The sequence below is a fragment of the Natrix helvetica genome (assembly GCF_964273705.1).
Source record: "Natrix helvetica genome assembly, chromosome: 11".
Classification (NCBI taxonomy): domain Eukaryota; kingdom Metazoa; phylum Chordata; class Lepidosauria; order Squamata; family Natricidae; genus Natrix; species Natrix helvetica.
Genome location: NC_138562.1, coordinates 6,993,946 through 7,010,956, shown reverse-complemented (window position 1 = coordinate 7,010,956; position 17,011 = coordinate 6,993,946). Strand labels below are relative to the sequence as shown.

Genomic DNA, 17,011 nt, shown 5'->3' with positions numbered 1-17,011 from the left:
AGTTCTTTCTGGACAGGTCACAATTATGGATGGAAGCCATTCGATAGTTGTCTTCTGACATTCAACTAAAGTCATCTTGATGGGGGTCTTTACAAGTGATCTAAACGAATTCATTAAGCAGAATATATCCATAGGTTCATTTGGCCTTCCTGGTGATGCTGGACGTGATGGTCCCCCTGGTTCTGATGGTCCAGGAGGACGTAAAGGGGAGAGAGGACTCCCAGGCCAGCCAGGTAAAGTGAATGCATCGTTTCTGTTGATGGGAATGGGGAAGAAGAGGGTGTCAAGCAATGAAAAGAGACAGAGATACATTCTCATTTGGGGGCGGGGGTTTCAACTGAATATCCAGGAAGATCAAAATCTTTGGAAGCTTTTCTTCAGATTTTATTGCCAGAAGATAAAAGGCAGGATGGTGTTAAAACAAAGAGTCCACTGTCACAAAGTGTCTTACTTCAGCTGTGTCAGGTTAGGAAGCAGAGACTCCTATCCTGGTCTTAAGCGATGTCTATCCAAAATTGGTCCTGGACAATTTGTGTCAATTTTGGGCTTGTCCAACCTATTTGGAAGGCTGGTTGTTTTGAGGCAGGGGCTGGCAGCCTTAAACACTCAAAAGAGCCACAAAGGTCTTAATGGGAAGCCCCCCGTTCAGTTCTGGAGCCAACCGGAAGTCCGGTTCCTTCACCATTGTCTCCTCCTAGAGCGGCTTCCTTTTTCCTCTACTTGTCCTAACTGAAAGCCCTATCCATTGTGGAGCTGACCGGAAAACCCACCCCTTGCCATAGAGTCTCCTCCCGGCATGCCCTGCTTCCCCCCCCCACCCCCCCCCCACCCAACCAGAAGCTCGTCTCAAAATTGTGGCGCCGGCTGGCAGCAGGGAGCCACAGCAGAGGGATGAAAGAGCCCCATGCGCCTCCAGAGCTGCAGGTTGCTGACCCCTGTTCTGAGGTTTCAGATTTGCAGCTGTCCATCTGTCGAGAGGTGTGATTGACTTTGTTCATCCCATACACACAGGTCTGCGTGGTTCACAGGGGCCTCCTGGCCCTGATGGATTGCAAGGTCCTCCAGGACTCCCAGGGCCAGGTTCAGTTGCCCATGGATTCCTGATCACGCGTCACAGCCAAACCACCGATGCCCCCTTCTGCCCACCAGGAACCAACCGGATCTATGATGGATTTTCCCTTCTCTATGTGCAAGGAAATGAGAGAGCTCATGGGCAGGATCTGGGTAAGGTTCCGTATTTGCTGTGGGCAGGGTTGGTTTGTTTTTTAAATGAAGACGGCATCGGAAGCCACTTCTATTATAATCATAATTCATATTTCAGGGGTTTTTTTTGTGCTTTTTGCTTCCTTTTCCAAAGCACTTTGGACAGGGAGTTTGGGGAAGCAGTGGCTTGACTGAAGCTTAGGAGATGTCAGTGTTCCAAATATCATCCAGAATTAAATCAGAGTCCAAGGCAGAGTTTTCATCAAAGTTAATAAGAGAGACATGTTGGTACAATCTGTGGAAAACCCGAATCTGAAAGCTTCCCAGTTGAAAGTTCATGATCTTTCCCCCATACCCACAAGTCCATCACATGGTCCAATCTTCCATTGCCACGCTGGCATCTCAACCCATCCACTTCCGGTCAGGTGCAGAGACAAAGAATGACCTTGGGCTTCTAGAAAGGAATGTTTTATTTTGACGACAACATTATACTCCTTACTATTCCCCCTCCCACTAATGAAACAGCATAGTAAAATAGGAAAGTGTGTGGCAGGCCAAAAATCCTAAAAGGAATATGACTGGAGGCCTGACAGGAGATTCCTTCTCTCGCTGCATCTATGAGAGTCTTGCAAAATAAAACCCTTCCATCTGGGTGGGGGCTGTACCTAAAGCCCCTCGTCTTCCTCATCTGAGCCCACTTGATCATCCATTGAGATGGCACCTGCATCTCTCCCAGCAGTAGAACCATGAAATATGTGAGAATGGCGTTAAGAGCCTTGGTCTTAACGTTGCCCAACCTAGCATTCTCTACATCCACTGGGACTGCCACTCTTTGGCTAGGAATTCTGGGAGCTGTAGTCTTAACATAGTTTTGGCATGCCAGATTGAAAAGAGCTAGTCTCCTGATACAGAAAGCAAAGGAGGAGCTTCACATTAAGATAGAACAATAACAGATCCCACCTTCACCCATGCTCATCCTACTCCCTCCCTCCCCATCTTTTAGCTAGGGCTGTGTATTGTACAGTATTTTGTATTTTTGTAGTATTTTATTTATATTTATCTTTATAATATCGGGAGCTGCCCAGAGTTACCCTCTGGTAAGATAGATGGAAGGATGCAGTGGCTCAGTGGCTAAGATGCTGAGCTTGTCAATCACAAAAGGTCGGCAGTTTAGAGGTTCGAATCCCTAGCGTTGCGTAACAGAGTGAGCTCCCATTACTTGTCCCAGCCAACCTAGCAGTTCGAAAGCACATAAAAATGCAAGTAGAAAAATAGGAACCACCTTTGGTGGGAAGGTAACCGCGTTCCATTCACCTTTGCTGTTGAGTCACGCCGGCCACATTACCACGGAGACGTCTTCAGCTTTGAAACAGAGATGAGCACCGGCCCGTAGAGTCCAGAACAAATAGCACATATGTGCATTCTACCCCATACTTCCCTACGACCAATCCGCTCACACAGGGAGGGTCTCCTCCGGGTACCATCCGCTAGACAATGCGGGCGGGCGGTGCCCAGGAGTAGGGCCTTCTCTGTGATGGGCCCAACCCTCTGGAACGAACTCCCCCCTGATATTAGAACTACTGTTGATCTCCGCTCCTTCTGTAAGAAACTCAAGACCCACCTGTTCCGACTAGCCGGCCTGGCCTAATCATAATCATAAGTACAATCTATTACTGACCTTCCTGGATGGCTTTTTAATATTGTAAATTTTGGGGTTTTAATTTGGTTTTAGACTGTTTTTAACTAGAAATGAGTTTGGGCATTATACAGACCGTATGCTTATGTTGGTTGTCTAATGTTTTGTTGTTCCTGCTTTGTTGTTTTATATGTACTGTCTGTACACCGCCCCGAGTCCCTGCGGGGAGAGGGGGGCGGTATATAAATTTAATAAAACTCAAAAAAACTCAAACCTTTACCTTTACTAAGATAGCTGGAAAGCAAGAAAGCAGGAAGGGAAGGGAAGGGGGCTTTTGGAGGTTGAGGAAGGAAGGAAGGAAGGAAGGAAGGAAGGAAGGAAGGAAGGAAGGAAGGAAGGAAGGAAGGAAGGAAGGAAGGAAGGAAGGAAGGAAGGAAGGAAGGAAGGAAGGAGAAAACCTGTTTCACATCTCATTCATATGGCATCTTTTGTTTGCTAGGCACTGCTGGCAGCTGTCTCCGCCGTTTCAGCACCATGCCCTTCATGTTTTGCAACATCAACAACGTGTGTAACTTTGCATCTAGGAATGACTACTCTTATTGGCTTTCCACTCCTGAGCCAATGCCAATGAGCATGGAGCCACTAACTGGAAAGAATATCCAACCTTTTATTAGCCGGTGAGCAAGAAATTCTTGGGGTTCAAAAAAGTTAGGCCTCGTCCCTCTATATGGGGATGCTGAGGTTGAACATGGGAAACCGGTGGAGCAGTAGTTCTACAAAACTGCAAGATTTGTTTTATGTAGGATGCACCTTTATATATAACATAAAGCATTTTTTTTTGTTCCAAATGGAGAAGTTTCCAATTCCAGGTAGGGTCAATTCTTTAAAAAGCTGAAGGCAGATCTTATGTTTCAATAATGACAAGCAGCTACATTTCCATATAGAACTCAAGATTCAATAGTAAAAGACCAGTTAACAGAATGACAGGGTAACAGAATAACTAACAGAGTAACAGAATGACAAAATAACAGAATAATTAGCAGAATAATTAACAGAACAGAGTTGGAAGGAGCCTTGGTGGAGGTCTTTTAGTCTAACTTGCTGTTCAAGCAGGAGACTTTATATCAATCTCGGATAAATGGCAGTCCCTTCTTGAAAACCTCCAGGGATGGCGAACCCACAACTTCTTGTGGCAAGTTGTACCACTGGTTAATTGTTCTGTCAGGAAATTTCTACTTAATTCTAGGTTGGTTTTCTCTTTGATTAGTTTCCATCCATTGCACCTTGTCCTGCCTTCAGACACTTTGCAGAATGGGAGATAGATATTGAAAGACTGCTGTCAAGTCAACCCTAGTCTCTTTCTTTTCACTAAACATACCCAGTTTTTGAAACCAATCGTCATATTTTTTAAGCTTCCTCTTCCCAAATAAAACATAAGAAGAACAGTTGCAGGAACTGGGTATGTCTAGTTTAATAGAAAGAAGGACTAGGGGAGACAGGAGAGCAGTGTTCCAATATCTCAGGGGCTGCCACAAAGAAGAGGGAGTCAAGCTATTCTCCAAAGCACCTGAGGGCAGGACAAGAAGCAATGGAGAGAAACAACTTAGAACTGAGGAGAAATTTCCTGACAGTTAGAACAATTAATCAGTGGAACAGCTTGTCTCCAGAAGTTGTGAATGCCCCAACACTGGAAGTCTTTAAGAAGATGTTGGATAGCCATCTGTCTGAAACTGTGTAGGGTTTCCTGCCTAGGCAGGGGGTTGGACTAGAAGACCTCCAAGGTCCCTTCCAACTCTGTTGTTATATTATAATCATCTTCGTTACTCTTCTCTGCACTATTTCTAGAGTCTCAATATCTTTTTTATATTGTGGTGACCAAAACTGGATGAAATATTCAAGTGTGGCCTTACCAAGGCATTAGAAAGCGTTGTTAACACTTCGTGAAATCTTGATTTTATCACTCTGTTAATGCAGCCTAGGAGGACTAAAAGTTGGTCTTTCTGCAGTGGATATTAAACTCAACACATCAAAACATTTGTATTCGTCCTTCCCTAACCCCAAATTAACTTGTTATTTACCAGATTGTACCTTACATTTACCAGATGTAGCTTAGAGTCAGGGGTTGAAATGATGGCTCTCCAATTCTTGATCACTATAATACTGGGAAGGCTACAGTCCAGCAATATCAGAATAACAGCGTTGGAAGGGACCTTGGAGGTCTTATAGTCCAACCCCCTGCTCAAGCAGGAGCCCCTATGCCTTTTCAGACAAACGGCTATCCAATCTTTTAATTATCTCCAGTAGAATGCCGTTTCCTGACCTTAGCTTAGGCACATTTAAAAGAGGGGTTATCAACCAATTTCTTAGAGAAATAATATATGAGCTGCTATTCACATTCATGGTTCAATGGAGCCTTCCTGATTGGAGACAGGGGTTAGGGCAAACTGTAGGACATTTCTGAATCTATGTCTTGCTGATAGACTTTCCTGGAACTTCTGGTTGGCCAATGGATGAAGCCAGTTGCCAGCGATTACTCCACTGTTATAGTTTTCAGTCTTTTAATACAGTTTCTTCTCCCTTCTTTTTCACCCTGTTCCCTTTTTTTTTTAGTTGCACAGTCTGTGAAGCTCCTGCGATGGTCATAGCAGTCCACAGCCAAACCATTCAAATCCCCTCGTGCCCACAGGGCTGGAACTCACTCTGGATCGGATATTCATTCATGATGGTATGTGGTGCCTTCAACTAAACATTTGTACAACAAGAACTCAGGTGCCTGTAAGTCAGTGGGGGGATTTAAAAAATTGCTATCAGTTCTGTGGGCGTGGCTTGGTGGGTGTGGCTTGGTGGGTGTGGCAGGGGAAGGACACTGTAAAATCTCCATTCCCTCCCCACTCCAGGGGAAGGATACTGTAAAATCTTCATTCCCTCCCCACTCCAGGGGAAGGATACTGTAAAATCTTCATTTCCTCCCCACTCCAGGGGAAGGATACTGTAAAATCCCCATTCCCTCCCCACTCCAGGGGAAGCATACTGTAAAATCTTCATTTCCTCCCCACTCCAGGGGAAGCATACTGCAAAATCCCCATTCCCTCTCCACTCCAGGGGAAGGATACTGTAAAATCCCCATTCCCTCCCCACTCCAGGGGAAGGATACTGTAAAATCCCCATTCCCTCCCCACTCCAGGGGAAGGATACTGTAAAATCCCCATTCCCTCCCCACTCCAGGGGAAGCATACTGTAAAATCTTCATTTCCTCCCCACTCCAGGGGAAGGATACTGTAAAATCCCCATTCCCTCTCCACTCCAGGGGAAAGATACTGTAAAATCCCCATTTCCTCCCCACTCCAGGGGAAGGATACTGTAAAATCCCCATTCCCTCCCCACTCCAGGGGAAGCATACTGTAAAATCTTCATTTCCTCCCCACTCCAGGGGAAGCATACTGCAAAATCCCCATTCCCTCTCCACTCCAGGGGAAGGATACTGTAAAATCCCCATTCCCTCCCCACTCCAGGGGAAGGATACTGTAAAATCCCCATTCCCTCCCCACTCCAGGGGAAGGACACTGTAAAATCTCCATTTCCTCCCCACTCCAGGGGAAGCATACTGTAAAATCTTCATTCCCTCCCCACTCCAGGGGAAGGATACTGTAAAATCCCCATTCCCTCTACACTCCAGGGGAAGGATACTGTAAAATCTTCATTCCCTCCCCACTCCTGGGGAAGGATACTGTAAAATCTCCATTCTTTCCCCACTCCAGGGAAAGGATACTGCAAAATCCCCATTTCCTCCGGATCAGCTAGGACCCGGGAGGCAGAGAATAGATGGGGCCCGGGCCAGTCAGAGGTGGTATTTACTGGTTCTCTGAGCTACTCAAAATTTCCGCTACCAATTCTCCAGAATTGGTCGGAACCTGCTGAATACCACCTCTGCTGTACGTCCATCCACCTTAGGAGTCCCTTTCAGGCATAGAGAACCAGGAGAAGTGGAAAAAAGGATGAGGAAGAAAGGAAAACACTAATAGTATCCTATAATCTCCACTACCGGTTCGGTTTCGGAGCACGCCTGCCCGGGCATGCGCAGAAGGTCCATGATGACGTCAGGATGGGTGGGTGGAGCCTCGTACCGCCACCACTACCGGTACACCCAAACTGGTGCAAGCTGGTAGAATACCACCTCTGAAGGAAACTCTTGCCCTTAAAAAATATGGGGAGTTTTGGAAATGACTTAGAAAAGGAATCGGAGGCCTGTGGAAACCATCGGTGCAAGATTTTTAAAAATCCAGAGTGGTGGGAGATCATTAAAAGGAACTTTTAAGGGAAAACATGACCAGACTTTCAAGATTCTGCTGTTACAGGTATCCTCTACTTACAGCCATTCGTTCAATGACCATTTAAAGTTGCAAAAGCACTGAAAAAAGTGACTTATCACTTTTTTCACGCAATAGTTATTATTGTGCCTCCCCACAGACATGTGTTCAAAATTTAGGTGCTTGGCAACAGGCATTATTGGCACCTATCGTGTTTCCCCCAAAATAAGACAGGGTCTTATTTTTTTTTTACTTAGCCTTATTTCCGAGGAGGTCTTATTATTTTTGAGGTGCAGGAGGCGGTGAGCATGGTCTCCTCATGGCTGCTGTTGTGTTGCAATATTTTCAGGGAGGCTTTATTTTAGCGCATGCACTCCAAAGCCCGATTGGGCTTATTATCCGGGGAGGTCTTATTTTCAGGGAAACAGGGTATCCATCTATGTTCTGGATGGTTTACTTCATGCTCACCGGGGAATTCTGGGAGTTGAAGTCCACACCTCTTCAATTTGCTTGAGAAACCCTGGCTTAAGTTGATTGTTGATTGACCTACACTGATTTGATTTGTTCTAGCACACCAGTGCTGGGGCAGAAGGATCCGGACAGGCCTTGGCTTCCCCTGGGTCTTGTCTTGAGGAATTCCGCTCAGCTCCCTTCATTGAGTGTCACGGCCGAGGGACCTGCAACTATTATGCCAATTCATACAGTTTTTGGCTGGCAACTGTCGAAATAGCAGAGATGTTTAAGTAAGTCTGCCTCTTTCCCTTTTTTAATGCACACATTGGATACATGCAACATTCTAAATCAGGGGTCACCAACCTTTCGTACCTCAGGGACCACTAAATTCATAATTTTAAATCCTGTGGACCACTAATATGAATTAATGACGGGATAGGGTCCTTCAGGCACTTAGCTTGGCCGCCTCTTAGCAGAGAGAAGCAATTCTCTGGATTTGCTGTCCATTGCAGCTAGGAATCTCAAATACAGCCAAGAATGAATGTTTGTCTTGGAGCCAGCCCAGGTGCTAGATCGGCCCCCTGCAAACTCTGTCTTTTGAGGAGCCTGACCAAAGTTTCGCGTACCGCTCACTGAAGCGCCTGGACTCCCAGGGAGGGAAGGGCTGGAGCTACTAAACAGGCAGCCAAGCTAAATGCCTGAAGGACCCCATCCCATCAGCGAACGGGAGTAATTGCTTCAGTGGCCCATATCCAGCCTAGGGGCCGTAATTTGAGGATCCCTGATTTAGTGCAATATAAATAATGCAACAATGCAAAGATTTTTCTGCAGACCACCAACATTTTCTCACGGACCACCAGTTTGTGACCGCTGTTCTAAATTGTGATTTCTTTAGCTGTAGCTTCAGGTCACTTAGAAGATAGGCATCATGTAGATTAGATTCATATAATAGCAATAGCTCTTAGTCTTACGTAGTGTTTTACAGCCCTCGCTAAGCAGTTTAGAGTCAGCCTCTTGCCCCCAATAATCTGGGTCCTCAGTTTACCCACCTGAGAAGGACGGAAGGCTGAGTCAACCTTGAGCCTGGTGAGAATTGAACTGCCAAATCGCAGGCAGCCGGCAGGCAACAGAAGTAGCCTGCAGTACTGCATTCTAACCACTGCATCACCATGGCTCACAATTTGCAGAACCAAATCCCAACCCAAAATCCATTAGGATACCAATAGAAGAAAACATTGTTTTACTCAGGGTTGAAGTGAGGGGTCCTTGGTGCCGGGAGGTGAAGTCTACAAGTCCAAAATTTGCCAAGGTTGGACATCCCTTAGCTTAGATGTTTCCCACCCTTATTTTCCACCCAACTCATGATGTGTCCTCTTTGCATTTCTGTTGACCAGTAAACCTCAGTCGGAGACTCTTAAGGCCGGCGACCTTCGGGCCCGTATCAGCCGATGCCAAGTTTGCATGAAGAGGACGTAATGGGTCAGACTTTTTATTAAAAGAGAAACACCACAGCAACTGAGAAATCTTTTAATGCACTGTCCTTCAGTTATAACAATGGTGCTATTGTGGAAAAGGAGAAGAAGAAGAAGAAGAAGAAGAAGAAGAAGAAGAAGTTTGAAGAAGAGACACTCCTGTTGATGCAGATCTCAGTGCTTCTCCCTGAAGGAGAACCCCAAAACCAACGCGTTGCATTTTGGGGAACGGGGCGGGTTAGAAATTTGGCCACTACACAAATTTATTAATTAAAGGAATCAGTTGAAGGAACAATGGAAAAGATAGTCAAGGCATGGGAAGATGTGTAAGAAGTCAACCTGAAACGACTGAAAATATGCTCTTTACCAAATTGACCCCCCAAAAACTAAGATGCCAACCCCCCCCCCGCCAAAAAAAATAAAAACAATTCCTGCAAGGAGGAGACCGTGCTGTGCCAAGAAACCCCACATTGTGGTGCTATTGATCCTACTGTATTCCCAGATTTTGATATGAAATGTTTAAACTTATTTTTTTTTCCTTTGTAAGTAATGAAATGTGTATATTGTGTAAACACATTTGTTTTTAGTTTCCAACTTCTCCATCATTTAGACACAAGCCAGCCTAAAGCTCACTGACTTCACCAGAAGAAATCAAGCCAACCTATATATATATAAATATATATATTAAAATATATAAATAAATATATATATATATTAAAAAAAGCTGAGAAAGGTCAACTGATGGGAGACACTGTTCTAAGTCAGGAAACAGTTTCTACAGAACTGTTTTCTTTTCCCCCTCCCCTCTCGCTCGCTCACTCACACTCGGTCCCAGCGATCTACTACTGAGTTTTTTTAAAAAAATTATTTTCTTCCCTGGGTTTTGGTCACATTTTATTTGAAAAAAAGTGTACAATAATGTTGTAGCCTTTTTAAAAAAACAGAGCTGTTAATTAATGTCTATATTGTATGCCACTCTCTTGATAATTTTATTTGTCCATAAGAGCAACAAAAAAGCAGAAACAGATCATTTGAAAGGGTTTTTATTTTCTCATATTCTGTGAAATATTAGATCAGCCTCCTTGCCAAACTGATCCCTTTTCTTTTAGATCCTGTAATCTCTAGCTAGGAAACACCCCTAACAGCTATGCTGATTTAAGAATTGTAGGAGTTAAGATCAAATGATCAAAGGGCATCTTATGCAGGAAGACAGTTTTCTAGTCTTTGGTGAAGAAACCACGAGTAAAAAGTCATTCATTTGAATGGCATTAATTTATGTTGGTTCAGCTGACCATACCTTCAAAGTATACAAGTAGCACAAAGTTTATAACTATTATTCATGTACACACAATGCACATCCAAATCCACTTTTCCCCAGACATAATGTCTAGTATTTTATCCAAATAACTGTACACTTTGAAAATCCTTTTGACTGAAATAAAGTGAAAAACTAGTGAAGACTATTTTTGTTCATAGATTGCTGCCTGTCAGTTGTTAGGCACATTTTTGCCTGTGCATTGTGGTTCCTTCCAGTGAAACCGCCCCTGAGTCAAACTACTTAGGGACATCTTGCATGGCAGCTATGAAGAACATTTTATGCATGTTTGTACATTGGTATCAGTGGTGGGTTCCGTATCCCCTTGCAACCAGTATGGTGCAATGGGGCCGGGCGGCCACCATATGCACATGTGCTGCACATGCGCAGCACCTGCACAGCACATGCACATGTGTACTTACCACCCGCGAGTCTCCAACTGCTCGGCGGAGCGTCACGCAGGTGCCGTATACTCGGTGCACATGCGCGAAAGCCCCAATCGGCTCAAATACAGGTAAGGAGGGCGGGTACCAAAATGGTACCTGCTGCTCCCAGCAGGCGCTGGTAAGCCAGTACCAGGGTGTATCGGTCGTATCCCACCACTGATTGGTACCAAACGGAGGTACCAAACAGGAATCAAACCAAGTTTCTCCAATCTTGGTTAAGTAAAGCCAGCCTTTTGTTTTCCTTTACTTTACAGAGGCTGGAGGGTTTTGTGTGTAACATTTTAGGGGAGAGAGATTCATCATTCATCAACATCATCTATATACAGGTGGTCCTCAACTTGCAACCGCTCACTTAGTGGCCCTTCAAAGTTACAAGGGCGCTGAAAAAAGAGACCGATGACCGTTTTTCACCCTTGCAGCATCCCTATGGTCACATGACCAAGTTTCAGATTTATGACGGTGGCAGTGCCCTGGAGTCACATGATCTGGTTTTGCGACCTTCAGACAAGTGAAGTCAATGGGAAAGCCAAATTCATGTAACAACCATGTTATTAACTTAACAGTTACTAGCTTAACAGTTGCAAAAACAACCTAACAACAGTGGCAGGACAAGTCATACAAAGGGGCAAAACTCACTTGACAAAGGTTTCACTTAGCAATCTAAATGTCAGGGTCCCAAATAGCATCCAAAAGTAAATCAGAGTCCAAGGCAAGGTATTCCTCAAAGTTCCAATTCATGAAGAGAGCCATGTTGGCACATCTGGGAAAACCCAAATCTGAAAGTTTCCAGGTTTTCCCACCCAGTTGAAAGTTCAAGATCCTGCCCCAACACCCACAAGTTCATCGCATGGTCCAATCTTCCACTGCCATGAAGACAGATTCCTCCCATCCAGATCCGGTCAGGTGCAGAGACAAAGATGACCTTGACTTTCAGAGAAGAATGTTGTTATGGCTACACATCGCCCAACTCCACATAATCCCCCCCTCCCAGTTTCCCATGATAAAAAGTGTGGCAGTCCAACAAGAAAAGATGGCTTGCAGGTCTTGACACTAAATTTTGGGCTCAACTGTGGTCATAAGTTGAGGACTACCTATGCTACTTAAAACTCATATCTGTTTGACTGTAACCTTCAGTCGGGCGAGACACTGCATCTTAGGGCAATCGTTTTTGAATCCATGTACCTCAAATGGTCTAACTGACAGAATGCATCCAAATCTGGAATCCATGACTCCTATCATGGGATTGAAATTTGACAAAATTGTGGCACTTAAGCACTTAGCCTGCTCGGCTGCCATGCCACCACAATCAACCCTGGTAATGTGATCATTTCCAGTGCTCCCTGCCAGCTTCCCATAAAGTGTCAATGGGGAAGCCAGCAGGAAATCAGAATTTGCTTCTTGCTCCCACTGATTTTTTGCTCACCTGCAGTCATACTGATTCACTGTTTGGGTAAGGGCACAGCAGGGTACAGGCTGTCTAGTGCTTTATAAAACTGGGTGAGGCTATAAGCTTTCATTTTTTTAAGACAGATTGTAGCCAGCAATATGAGTTAAGGAAGCAATTGTGAAGTACGGTAAGAAACATTGCTTGTTTTATTTGAAGAAATGAACCTGGAGCAGGGAAATTATCCTGACTCCTATCACAGGAATTCCAGGCAGGTCAAATGAATATAAAGGTTCGTTGTAAGCTTGAGCTCTCTACAAGAATCTGAGCTACTAATGGTCAAAGAAAATTGGTGGTAAATAAAGGTAAACAGAATTCAAAGTGGGTTGGACTTAGATCTCTTGTGGGCGCAAAGGGACTGGAGACCGATGATGCATTTGACCCCTCCCTACGGTTCAACCTGGTCATCTACAAAAAGGCAACTTAGCCCACAGCAGGAATGTGGATGGGGAGGAGCTTCAGAGGAGACCCTCCCTAGGTTTTTGTGTTTTAAAGGGGTGGAGGGAGTACTTTCAGACGTGAAAAAAGTTCTTAATTAGCTTTAGAATAAAGTAGAATTTACTCATCTGATCCTGTTTGCTGTCTGATTTATCTTATAAGGTTAAGGTAAAGGTAAAGATTCCCTTCGCACATATGTGCTAGTCATTCCCGACTCTAGGCGGCAGTGCTCATCTCCGTTTCAAAGCCAAAGAGCCAGTGATGTCCGAAGATGTCTCTGTGGTCATGTGGCTGGCATGACTCAACGCCGAAGGTGGACAGAACGCTGTTACCGTCCCACCAAAGATGGCTCCTATTTGTCTACTTGCATTTTTACATGCTTTCGAACTGGTAGGTTGGCAGAACCTGGGACAAGTAACGGGAGCTCACTCTGTTAGGTGGCGCTAGGGATTCGAACCATCGAACTGCAGACCTTTCTGGTTGACAAGCTCAGCATCTTAGCCACTGAGCCACCGCGTCCCTTTTATAAGGTTAACATCAGTCTTTCTAGAGTACATCTCTCCCCTTTACAGCTGAAGAAATTAGGGTGGGTTTTTTCTGAACCTCCCAAGGCCATTCTCACCTACCATTGCAAGCTTGCTAACTGCTGCCACCTGCTATAATGCTACCTCTGTAAACACTGACTTCCCTTTGACTCAGTTCTTCACCTGCCTTATGGACATGACAGTGTGAAGACTAAAGGCTAGTTGGAAAGGACAGGTGGAATTTCAGACCCATAAAAATTACCCAAACACCAAAAGTACTGCAAAAAAGCCAATTTGGTCTAGTGGTTAAGGCAGCTAGAATGCGGAAGACGGTGAGCTGTAGCCATGCTTTAGCCGCGAAAGCCAGCTGGGTGACTTTGGGACAATCACCAAGAGACTGTGAGTTCTGGTCCCACCTTAGCCATGAAAACCAACTGCGTGACCTTGGGCCAGTCCTTCTCCCTTAGCCCAAATCATTTCACACAATTCTCAATGTGGGGAAAATAGGAGGAGAAAGATGTGGTGGATATGTTTGCTACCTTGGGTTGTTTGAAAAACAATAAAGGCAGGGGTACAAATGAATAAAATAAAATAAATAATAAATAAAATAAAATAATAAAATAAATAAAATAGAATAATAAACTAAAATAACTAAACTAAACTAAACTAAACTAAACCAATAAAATAAAATAAAATAAAAAATAATAAAATAAAAAATAATAAAATAAAATAATAAAATAAAATAAAATAAACTAATAAACTAAACTAAAATAACCTAATAAAATAAACTAAAATAAACCAATAAAATAAACTAATAAAATAAAATAAAAATAAAATAAAAATAAAATAAAATAAAATAAATAAAATAAAATAAAATAATAATAAAATAAAATAAACTAATAAAATAAAATAACAAAATAAAATAAAAAATAAAATAAAATAAACTGATAAAATAAAATAATAAAATAAATAAAATAATGAAATAAACTAAAATAAACTAAACTAATAAACTAAAATAAAATAAACTAACAAAATAAAATAAAATAAAATAATAATAAACTAAAATAAACTAATAAAATAAAATAAAATAATAAAATAATAAAAATAAAATAAAATATCAGGAAAAAGAAACAGATCGGAATGCGCAAAGAAGCAAACCAAGGTGACTTTATTTCTCCACAAGATGGCAGCATGTCCACAAGCATAGTTGTGCCTTGTTGGAGCAAAGATGGAAAAAATGAGCCTGAGGGGTGTTGTCAATCAGTGGGAGCGACTTCAGTAACAGTAACAGAGCTGGAAGGGACTTTGGGGGTCTAGTCCAACCTCCTGCTCTCACAGGAGACCTCTACTATTTCTGACAAAGGGCTTGATCAGTCTCTTCCTAAAAGCCCTCCGTGATGGGGCAGCCATAACTTCCAAAGGCAATTTGTTGCACGGATTAATTGTTCTCCCTGTCAGGAATTCTCTCCTCAGTTCTAGGTTGGTTAGTTGCCTTGGTTAGTTTCCGCCCCTTGTTTCTTCTCCTGCCTACAGGTGCCTTGGCTTCCTCTTCCTTGTGGCAGCACTTCGAGTACTGGAAGACTGCAATCAGGTCCCCCCCGGTTCTTTTGTCACTAGAAGGTTGAAACCGGTGGTGGTGGACCTGTGACACACAGAGCCCTCTCGGTGGGCATGTCTGCCATTGCCCCAGCTCTGTTTCAGGTCTCTGCTGCACATACGTGGGGCGCGCAATGCATGTGCCCACATCTTGCAGTTTGGGCATGCGCGTGAACGTTTGGGCACTTGGTACCTAAAAGGTTCGCCATCGCTGCTTTAAAGATGGCTTAAGGATTCCCGAAGTATCCTGCTGAAACGAAGGAAGATGTAAAAAATAATCATGGATTTGAGGAGGTGTAGATGTACTCAACACCCCAATGCTTACCAGCGAGCTGCCTGCAATCACCCTTTAAACCCTAGTGCTGTGATGGCAAACCTATGGCACATGTGCCACAGGTGGCATGCGGAGCCATATTCGGTGGCACGCTAGCTGTCAGCTCCGATGCGCATGTGCGCACTGGCCAACTGATTTTTCGCCCTCCCCATGCTTCAGGAAAGCCTCCGGAGGGCCAAAAATGGCCCCAGCAGGCCAACCGGAAGATGGGAAATGGGCCTTTTCTAGCCTCCAGAAGGCCTCCCAGGGGGTGGGGGGAGGCCGTTTTTGCTTGCCCCAGAGGGCAAGAAAGCGCCAGGAGCCTGGGGGAGGGCGAAAACTGGGCTCACCAGAAGTAAGGAAACGTGCTGTTTCCTGCCTCCAGAGGGCCTGGGGGGCCGGGAGGGCGTTTTCACCCTCCCTATGTTCCGAGAAAGCCATGTGCAGATGCGCGGAGGGCAGTGGGGGGGGCGTACTTGCATGTGCAGTTGGGCACAACACAGGGGCATTTAATTACAGGTGAGGGCAAGCCCATGCACACAACAGCATGCTCACATGTGCTTTTGGCACCCGAGGGAAAAAAGTTTTGCCATCACTGTCCTAGTGCATCTCTTGTGTAGAAGGTCCTAACACAGGTTGCAAGTTCTGTAAAAATCAAATTCTCTCTCGGGATCTGGACATCCGCCCAGCCCTGTCGTAGAATGATGGGTCATGCAAAGACGATGGTGGTTACCGACTTTAGTTTCTGTTGCTTCATCGTTTGTTTTGCCTTCAGGGAACGGCAGGATTGCTGAGCCTTTGAATGGACTGGAAGTATTTGGATTTCCTTCCCTCCCCCCGCCCCACCACCACCACGAAAAAGGAGCAGCTTCAAAACTGGTTGGACTTCTTAAAGCGAGGCTAATCCTATTGTTGTTTTGTTGTTGTCATTTCTACCCATCAGACTTAAACTCGGTGAAGTGGAATTCCAAAAGTAACTGTCGGTATTAATGTTTGGTTTTATTTATAACAGATATTATTTGCTTCCTTTTCACCTAGGAACTGTTGGCATTCACGGAACCCTAGAACTGGAGGGGAACCATAGTGGTCATAAATCTCACCCCATTCCTAAGAGGTACGTAAAGGGGGCGTGTATAAGCGCACCAGGGTGCCTAAAATCCCTGTCCTACTGTCCCCATTTATTTGTACTCATTTCCTTGCTCATGTCCATCTTTATACTTATACCTGTTACCCTGCACTAAATAAATAAAATAAAGTTGACCTCTTAGTTCAGGGGTGTCCAAACTTGGGAACTTTAAGACTTGTGGACTTCAACTCCCAGAATTCCCCAGCCAGCCATGCATGGCTGGCTGAGGAATTCTGGGAGTTGAAGTCCACAAGTCTTAAAGTTCCCAAGTTTGGACACCCCTGTCTTAGTTCAACCATGAATCCTTCTTAAAGCCACCTAGGCTCATAACTGTTAGCCTGGGCTTGAACAATCCTTCCATCCATCCATCTATCCATCCATTTCTAGAGCTGCCATCTCAATCAATGACTCTGGGGGCCTTAAAATTGGGGAGGGGGGAAGCGCTCATTCCTTTTCTTTGTTGGTTGTACTATCCAGTCCTATGACACTTAGTGTTAGAAACTGGTTTCCTAGCATTCGCCTCAATGTTTCTTTCTCGCAACAAAATTTTTTACCACATTTCAGAAAATAAACGAAATTGCACAGTGTTAAGCCATAGGGGACCCAGCTGGCTGCCTTTACAAATTGTGCTAAGCTCGGTTAGTATTAAACTTGGTTAGTTGGGGGGGGTTGTTTGGTTTTTGGATGGCTCAGTATGGGATCCACATTTCATTGGTTGATCGCTCGATGCATTATGCA

At 44.3% G+C, this 17,011-nt stretch overlaps 1 protein-coding gene across 1 annotated transcript in view; it reads left to right on the top strand.

The window, feature by feature from the left end:
* Positions 1-10,525, top strand: part of COL4A5 (collagen type IV alpha 5 chain) — a 152,861-nt gene extending 142,336 nt beyond the window's left edge. The window contains exons 46-51 of the mRNA XM_081963970.1: positions 135-233; positions 1,012-1,224; positions 3,339-3,516; positions 5,450-5,564; positions 7,717-7,889; positions 8,994-10,525. Of these exons, the coding sequence (XP_081820096.1) occupies positions 135-233; positions 1,012-1,224; positions 3,339-3,516; positions 5,450-5,564; positions 7,717-7,889; positions 8,994-9,075 (860 nt within the window). The 3' untranslated portion in view covers positions 9,076-10,525. The remainder of the gene's footprint in view (positions 1-134; positions 234-1,011; positions 1,225-3,338; positions 3,517-5,449; positions 5,565-7,716; positions 7,890-8,993) is intronic.
* The last annotated feature ends 6,486 nt before the right edge of the window (positions 10,526-17,011 follow it).